The 9,223-nt window shown below is 29.4% G+C and overlaps 1 protein-coding gene across 2 annotated transcripts; it reads right to left on the reverse strand.

Moving 5' to 3' along the window:
- Positions 1 to 658: 658 nt before the first annotated feature.
- Positions 659 to 2,507, reverse strand: LOC137817150 (rho GDP-dissociation inhibitor 1). Of its 2 annotated transcripts, none has more exons than XM_068620398.2 (5): positions 2,029 to 2,507; positions 1,847 to 1,913; positions 1,288 to 1,506; positions 1,061 to 1,185; positions 659 to 905 (listed from the first exon to the last, which is right to left on the reverse strand). In XM_068620398.2, the coding sequence occupies exons 1-5, from the start codon at positions 2,248 to 2,250 to the stop codon at positions 825 to 827; spliced, it is 714 nt and encodes a 237-aa protein (XP_068476499.1). In that variant the 5' UTR covers positions 2,251 to 2,507; the 3' UTR covers positions 659 to 824. The 2 variants fall into 2 exon arrangements, with proteins under 2 accessions (XP_068476499.1, XP_068476498.1); XM_068620397.2 differs by having other exon boundaries at positions 659 to 898; positions 2,029 to 2,439.
- Between the last annotated feature and the right edge of the window lie 6,716 nt (positions 2,508 to 9,223).

The following is a 9,223-nucleotide window of genomic DNA, read 5'->3' on the forward strand; positions in this document are numbered from 1 at the left end:
AAGATTGATATAAAAAATATTCATTAATTCGTTTATAATTACTTTGATTACAAAAATTAATTAGTCACTTTATACTGCGAAAAAAAAGTACTACGTCTATGCGTATAAAAATTGTTAAAAAACTTTAATGTCTTAAGTACGTTGAAATAATATCTTTGATTCTGGATTAAATGGTCCAGATAAAAAAAAAAAGTGAGATAATCTGGAATGGCCTTAAGTTGATTAACAAATTACAAAAGAAGTAGGAATATTAAAATAAATCCCAAAGGCAGTTTCAAAATGTTATAGACATTATTTCACGGTATATTAAATTGGTTTCATGGACTCAATTTTGATGGTAAATTATGTGAATGGAAACTTTACTTTTCCCAATATTTTTCTAATTTGAAACGTTAGCAATCAGCATGTGGTCCTCGCATGCCAAAAGCTTCTGGACCATCAAAGAATTGATGGAGCTTTTGAGAAAGAAGAAGCAGTAGTTGAGGATATTTGTTGATTTCTGTAATGTTCCTTTATCCACATGGGGTCCATTTCCACCCCATTCCTTCACACCTCAAACTCTTTTTAACAGATAATAACAATTAACTCTGAGAGATCTTAGGTGGAATGAGTGTGATTTTCACGAGCATTTCCTTTTATGTGATTCTAGCCATCAGAATGGAAAAAGAAACCATACAATAGAAGGATAGGATTTGCACCATCATGTAGCAGCCATGTGCACAACTACACTATCTGGATTAATAAACAAAAGTTGGATTTCAATATGCCACAAAAATACAACATGACAAAAGAAAGAAAATCCACCAATAAATTACTCTTCAATCTTAAATGGGTTTTGGCCAACTCTTCTGAATTTCAAAGTGGTAACTAGTATCCAAGTAGCATTTGCGATCATCATCTACAAACTGAACACACACAATTATGATCATGGAAATCCCAAATAAAATAGAATAATATACACATCTTTTAAACTGCTTCTGTGATGTTGACATAAACATAAGATCACCTATTAAGACATTATCAGTTACCAAGACATGATAAGAAGTAATTTGAAATTTACCTTGGTTCTTGCTGAATAGGTTCCCCTGGCGAATAACCCTGAAGGGGTAGTTTCTTCCTCCAATTCATATGTATATGGTTCCTGCCTTGGGCTGTAAGTTCCCAACATTTTTTTAGTGTTGTCCACTGTTTCGATTAATTCATGAAAGCCACATGTAAGTAAGATAATTGAAGATGTGGATGTTTACTTACTCTACAACAAGACACAAAAGGGGGTCTATGTCTCACCTCTAAGCCCAGTTTTCCAAACAACATTGTTGTATTTGAGGCCGGAAACAATGTTGTTGGAGACAGTGAAGGAGAATTTCAAGCGGTATTGACTTCCTTCCTTGAGAGTGAAGATACTCTTCTTAGCATCAGAAGTAAATGGAATTGGTAGAATGTGGTCAGGCCTCCCTGGGCATATTATGGTGAGGCTCGCTATCTTCACTTCTGGCTCTTTGTTCTCTGAATTACATTACAAGGACTTGTGCCTTTTAGACTTTTCATGGCTCAAAAATGATGAGCTCAAATGTAACTTAATGGTACAAATATTGTTGAAACAAAAGGTAAAATTAAACCATCCTAGGCTTTCGTCTACCAAGATCGACACTTTTCACCAAAATTTGTCATAAGTGATTCAAGAGAGTGAGCTAAACAAAATGGTTATCTTGTGAATCAATAAAAGGAGAGCACTGCTTTGTGTGAACAGAGAAATTAAATTGGAGGAAGATAACAACCTTCAACAAGAGTTTTCAATATAGATGCACCATTCATGTCAGATCATCTCAAAATGAAAGGGAAGTACCTCCAACAGCAGACACATCAATACTTCCCAGAAGCTGTTCCTTCCATTTTCTCAAACTTTCATCATCCTTTTAAAAACAAGAAAAAATTGTTGAACAGCTTTCATCAATGACAGTTGGAAACTAAAAAACAAATAAAAAGCAACTCAGGGCAGTGAAGAAACATTTGAAGAAAGAATGTTACTTTGTCTTTCTCAATCTGTTCCTTGAGGGAAAACTGAGGGCCAAGATCCAATTCCAACTTGGGGTCTTCCTCTGCCTCTGACTCAGTTCCTTCAGCATCCTCATTGTAAGGAACACGGTCTGCTTCCCCAACAACCTTGTTATTGGTTCCTTTGTTTGTGAGGTCTTCCTCCAACTGAGCATTGAAGGGAACATCCTTTGTTGCAGACACAGCAGCAGACATTGTCAACCTCCAAATCACAAACAGTGATGTCTCAATTGACACACTTCCAAGTGTTGACAAGTTTAGAGCTCTCTTGGCTATGCTTTGAGGATAATTCTGTCTGTTGCCAATGAAATTGAGGCTGACAGGTTTCAATTCAGAGGTTTATTATGTGTATGAAATTACTAGTTCTTGAATTTGAGATAAGGATACAGTGTGACACGGTGAATGTGGGCCTGAAATATACGAAGGTAACGAAAAACGGTTGGAATAAAGTTGGTAGGGAACCACTAATGGTGGAGAAGTTCATACAACCAATAAACTCAGATCCCATTATTTACAGTGTATCCGTATTTTTATTATCAATAATAAAAAGACAGTTACCATGTTTAAAAAACAATTATTACAACATTTATAACCATAACAGTAAATTTATAAAAAAATTGTATAAACCAAAACATATATATATATATAATATAATAGTACCATTTCATATATTAATATAGATACATCATCTATCCACCAAGAGAGATTTTCAAAATTATATATATTAAAGAATTTTATATTTTTTCTGGCAGATGTATTTCACCAATTATTTGAGAAACTTTTTTATTTAATTTATAAATATATTTAATCTTACTTGCTTTTAATATTTTTCGTATGTTACTTCAAAATACAATATAATTAATATTATTTTAGCTTGTTATTATTCTTACCTTTACTTTAGTAATTTAAATAAAACACTGGTTTTACCCTTTCTTAATTTGCAAAACACCATCCCCTCTTCTCCGCAGGAATCGTACTTCTCCAAGCACATGATGAAATGCAGCCTTTGTGTAGACTTTTTTTTTCTTGCGAGTGTTTTGTTTTTTACTTCTTATTCGATTACATTTGATCATTTTTACTTACACGTTATTTTTTTATTCTGAATTAATTTATCCATAATTTTTTTCGTGATGTATGATAGATTTTACTTTGAAATCCATAATATAACAGATCATATTTATTTTAATCACTACCCTCCATGACAGCAAGATTCATTAATTATTTTGCATGAATTCTATTACTATTTTGAAATTTTATAGTTTTTATAACGTTGAAATTGATTGTATACGTTCCAAGATTTATTATCCATTCAATTACATTGATTTTTATATTTAAAGTTGTATTTAATGGTTATCAATAGAATTACATCTCCTATGCAATGTATATATATATATATATATATATATATATATATATATATATTTCCTGCTTCTAAAAATAGTTTTTAACAATTAAAAACATTTGTTTGATAACGGTTTTATTAAAATAGTTTCAATAAACAGTTTTTGTTTTTTTTTCAAAAATTAATAAAATTATGAATGAGAGAGAGAGAGATTTTATTATTTATTTTGTATCCTTCTCTTTTATCTCTTATTTATAACATCTTACCATACTTCTATTTTCATGGTATATATATAGTGCTATAATTTAATATCCAGTTCCAAAGGAATAAATTCGAAAATAATAGTGGAAAGTCAAATCTATGTATAACAAATATTTTGACAGTCATGAATTTTATTATTTTAGTATTTACGAAAACTCTCATATATGCTTCTTGATATTTTTGTGTTTACTTTACAGTAATAAATAATTATATATGTTTTGCTATTTGATTTATAATATTCAACTTCATACATGCTTAGCTCTCAAAACACCATACTATTTATTATATCTTTTCAACAACTTTTTTTTGCATTTTTTCTTTTTATTTTATTAATGATATATATGACATTATTTTTAATTTAATATTTTATTTTCTTGTGATGGTTATCAACATATCAAATTTTGCTAAAGTTGGATTTGTGGATTTGCGGCTCTTTATATTAAGGAAAAATAATAATTTATCTAATATTATATGCTGCAATACATTCCGATAAAATGAGTTTTAATTATGTCATTAAAGAAATGTGAGGGGATAAGAAAAATTATGAGGTTGACTGTCTATTTTAATATGTTGACTCGTTTTGACAACAGAAATTTTGTGTACCTCTATAATTTCTCCGTACACCTTTATATTCACCAAAATTATCCACTTCAGATTCTACAATTCCTAATAAAAATTTGCATTCTAGATTATACAATCTGAAATACAAAATTTGTATTTTGGAGTGTGTAATCTATAATACATTGTATTCCACATTTTATAATCCAAAACACAAATTTTATTTTCTAAATTTTATAACTCATTAAGTCTGAAAAATATTAAAGCGTAATTTGTTGTTTTTTTTTAAGTATGGGTATAAGAAGAAAGGTATGGAGGTGTAGGAAAAAACTTTCATCAATCCCTAATCATGAAATTCGCTATTTTTTTTGTTTTTGTTAAATGCACATATTATTACCTAAATCATTTTTATAATAAAACATAAATATAACATTATATTATATATATATATATATTATAGATATTATTTTATGTTAATTTTCAATTAGAATAATAATCATATGTCTACATATATTATTTTAAAATAGTGTATATATTTAATGAAATATTTTATTAGTCAAGTACGATTAAAATTCAATATTTTTTTTTAAGTTAAAACATAATAATTTCTTTTTACTTATATCGGATTATACATGAGAATAATCCTATAAAATCATTTACCTTATAAATAAGAAATAAAAATTAATAAAAAAAGTTATTTGAAATTTATAATTAAGAATTTATTTTTCATTATTTTTTTAAAGTAACATTTTTTATGTCAACTAGTCCGCGAACCAGCATTTTAGGTAAGACGGGCCAATCGTGCGGTCAACTGCATTACCATTCTTACATATAGACAAATAAGGCTAAAGATATAATTTTTCTTCATCATGCATTTATGGTCGCAGGATTTCGAAAGTGTTAGTGAATATAGTTATGCAATTTTTAGAATTACTTCCCAATTAGAACTATTTGGAGAAAACATTACTAGTGACGATATGTTAAAGAACGTGATCCACTTTTTATGGAATTAATTTGCTACTATAAAGAACAATATTGTGAGAAAGGTTTTAGAAAATATTCTGAATTAATTTTATGTTTTCTTGTGGTGGTTGAACAACATAACGAGCTTTTGATAAAAAAAAAATTATGAGGCATGAAGCTCGCCCAAGTGGTTCTCTTCCATTCCCAAAATTGAATGCGTCAACATTTGATTCATATTTTTGTGGTTAAAGGCATTACCACACTAATAATCATGATTGTGGAAATAAAAGAATTTTTAAGAATACTTCTTGATGAAAATATATCATATCATTGTGGTGATAAAGTCATTGGAGTCGTACTTGCTATGCAACAACACATTGATTGATTATTCTGTAATTAAATAAAAATGTAATTGATAAGTGTATAATTTAGTGATATTTTATGAAAAAAATAGACACTTATGAATTTTAATTGTTTATAGAGTTATAATTCAACTTTAAATTTAGGAAATTAAATTTTTTACATATTTTTGGATTATGAGATGAATAAAAAATATTTATTTTCAAGTTTGTGCTAATGTTAGGAATCTAGGAAAAGACAGAGATAAAAGGCTAAAGGAGGAATAGAAAAGTTAGAGATGAGGAGAAAAGATAAAGTTGAGACATTCAAAATTTTCTCAAATCTCGTCCAAACAATATCACTCTAGAAGCAAATATGCTCTCTGGAGCAAACTCGCATAGTCTTGCCCAAGCAAGATCACTCTAGAGGCAAATTTGCTCTATGGAGCAAACTCGCCTGGACTCACCCAAGCGTGATCAGTCCAGAAGCAAAACTTGCTTTCTATAGCAAAATCGTCAAGAACGCGATCATGTTCACCTAAGACTCGCCTAGAACTCGCTCATAGTCGCTTCGGCGAGTTTGCTTTAGTGAAGTTGGTTTTTATTCTCGTTAAACTCATTTGAGCATGTAATGTCTCGCTTGAGCGAGATGTCACTTAACCTACATCAAATTAGGATAAATAAGGGTGTGACGCAGATCCGTAAAGTGGAGGGAGAGAGAAAACCCTAAATGAGGCAATTGTCAAGGAGAAACACTTTGAATCTTCTTTTCTTACTTTGAATGCTTGTAATGGCCAATATGAGTGGCTAAGTCTTCCATTTGGGATTGAGAGTAATTTGTTCAAACTCTTATGTATTAAGGTGATATTTATAATATTTTGTTCTTGATTGATATTTGTATTATCATTTTATTCTTAAAGCTTAAATCTTTATTCATAATTTTGATCCTTAGATTTGATTGGAAATTCCTTTTGAGTATCTGACCTAAATGATAATGCTTAACATATTCGAATGCTAGGAAGCTTTTGAAGATTTTATAGTGAATAATCGTGTCACTTTAAAGACTATAAAGTTTGGTTGTGGAAGGACCACACACTTCCTGTGTTTAAAGTCTTTAGACGGTTTTCCCAAAGCGTCTACTGATGGATGCTCCATTATGGGAAGGGAAGACATTAGTTCAGTAAGTCTATTACATTATTAGGAAACAAAAACCAAAACCAAATCAATCTTATGCAAGGAGATTCTCTCAATTTTTGCAAATTAAATTTCCTTTGTAAAATGTGCTTAAAATAGAGCAAATATTCTTCGAAGATATTATTCAAGCAAATATTCTACAATATCTCTTGCAACAGTGCTAAACTTAATTACAGTCAATGCACAAATCTAAAGGAATATACCTTTATCTGTAGCATCCAAAATTTTGTTTAGGATATTAGGTAACTTCAAAGTGCCTTCATTGGAAAAATTCGCTTGGCCAATTTGTCTCCGCTTAACAAAATTATGCAGAAGATAATTTTGGAAGTTTTTATGCATAATTTCGCTTAGCCATTTCCAAGTTCACTGAGCCATTTTTCAATTTTATTAGTGCACGCCAAATTTGCTCAACCCTAGCTAGATTGGCTTAATGATGGAGAACTATCTAGAATGACTCACATTGTGCCTCTAACAAGGGTCATAGCTAGAAGATTGGAAGAAGAAGAATGAGCTTAAAAGATTATCTTTTTATGGAGAATTAATTTTTTAATTGCTCTTCTAATTTCCATTGTATTGTAAGTATAGTCTTTATTTTGGGTTTGTATTTGGACCAATTTTCATGGGTCATGTATTGCGCCTAATAGAATAGGATGTAAATAATATAGAAGAGTCTAGCTAGGGTTACAATTGGGCATTCTCAAGCCCATGTAATCCTATGTTGTCTAGGGTTTTTTTGGAAGCCTTCAAGTGACATGTAGAGTCACTGTCCAACACACGAAGGACGTGTGAAGCCAGCTAGACCAAGGCATGGAAGATGTGTCAATACACATGGCAACACCTCATTTGAGAGTCTCTTCCACCAATGCAAAAAACCCACTTGTCAAACTAGGAATGAAGAGAAATTGCTCCAATTATAGAGTATCGTTTGTCAAGCTATGAATGGAGGAATATTTATGAATTATTGGCACCAATAAGGCTGTAAATAGAGGTGCTAATACACTTGTAACGAGCTTGGATTTTGATAATGAGACATTGCCAAATTTTAAACACAATATTGTCTTCTTTCTCTCTTTATTAGCACCTTTGTGAGTGTTTAGTTAGGAACTTCTTAGAAGTTGACCTCACCCCTTATAAGCTTCAATTTTCACCAACCGAATTCACCTTTTCTATTCAGTTTTCTTCATCCATTGAATCCACAAAGTGCCTCAAGCAATCCACAACATACAACAAAACACAAAGAGTTATGTGTATGTAGGTAAGGATTGCATACATAATTAGTATTCAAAGAGTATTCAAATCTTCGTCTTTCAATAACTCTAAGAGGATATGAGAACCCTGTAAGTTTGAATTCCTCATGGGAGTATAAATATTGAGAATTCATGACATAAAAGGGAGGGACATCTCAATAGAATGTTTGAGCTCAACATCATGCTACACGATGAATAAAAAAAAAAAGTTAAAGAGATTTTTGAAACAAGCACACCTTTCTATTTCTTGAGTTAGGTTCAGTTACTTAAATATATTTGATATATGATTTCTTTTATTGCTTAAACTGAATTATATACTATAAAGTATGAAGTAGTTTTTGAATTTCATTCAACTTGTGAGTTGCTTATTTATCATTATTGATTCAATAACATAAATGTATAACAAATATTATGTATATATAAATATTTTTTTATATAAATTTTATTGTTCACACGTTTTTTTTATGCTTAAATCATTCATAAGATGTTACATTTACGATATCACAAAGGATAATACAATTTATTGTTTAGAAATATATTTTCAACTTTGCATTAAATTGTATATTGAGTTTGAACAACTAACATGTAGGTTGAGGATTATGGCTACACTTATTTGTAGAAGATAACTTGCCTCCTATATGTCTCAAGAGTTTGATAAAAAGATAATGTTACGGGCAAAGAAACTCGAGCAACAAAAGATTTGATGACCCATCTTACTAGGGGATTATGTATATAAAAATATTTATAACACTCTATAATTATATAATTATAAAAGCTATTTTTTTAATTTTATATCTTTATAATAATTTTGTATTTTAATAATTATCATAATATATAATTTTTAATTATATATTTTTTATTATAAAAAATGGACACACAAACATAGAAAAACCTGCATGTTTATAACTTTGAAATATTTTTTTTTTCCAGTTTTTCACATATTTATATTTTATAAAATAATTCATATTCCAGTTTACTTTTTTTTCTAAAAAACCTCTGTTTTTCTATTAAATTAGACAAGATGAAGATGAATAGTTAAAGATAATTTATATATATATATATATTATATAAAAGTGTATATATATATATATAAATTGTTAGTAATAGTTAGAATTGAAAAAAGGAAAACATTTTATTCAAACTAATTATTTTAATTTTTTAAATAAGAAAAAATGAAACAAATTTCTGTTTATTATTTTCGTCAATATAATGCAACTAACTTACAATTTGAAATTAAAATTAGTAAATTACCATACCGTCCATAT

Source organism: Phaseolus vulgaris, chromosome 2 (assembly GCF_051622355.1).
Source record: "Phaseolus vulgaris cultivar YP4 chromosome 2, ASM5162235v1, whole genome shotgun sequence".
In the NCBI taxonomy this organism is placed as follows: domain Eukaryota; kingdom Viridiplantae; phylum Streptophyta; class Magnoliopsida; order Fabales; family Fabaceae; genus Phaseolus; species Phaseolus vulgaris.

What these genes read in the sequence shown, in the direction of transcription:
- LOC137817150 (XM_068620397.2), bottom strand. Translation starts at nt 2,250, where the DNA reads ATGTCTGCTGCTGTGTCTGCAACAAAGGATGTTCCCTTCAATGCTCAG. An exon ending in AACAGATTGAGAAAGACAAA is followed by an intron (nt 1,914 to 2,028) that starts GTAACATTCTTT and finishes TGTTTTTAAAAG; the next exon opens with GATGATGAAAGTTTGAGAAA. An exon ending in TTGGAAAACTGGGCTTAGAG is followed by an intron (nt 1,186 to 1,287) that starts GTGAGACATAGA and finishes TAATCGAAACAG; the next exon opens with TGGACAACACTAAAAAAATG.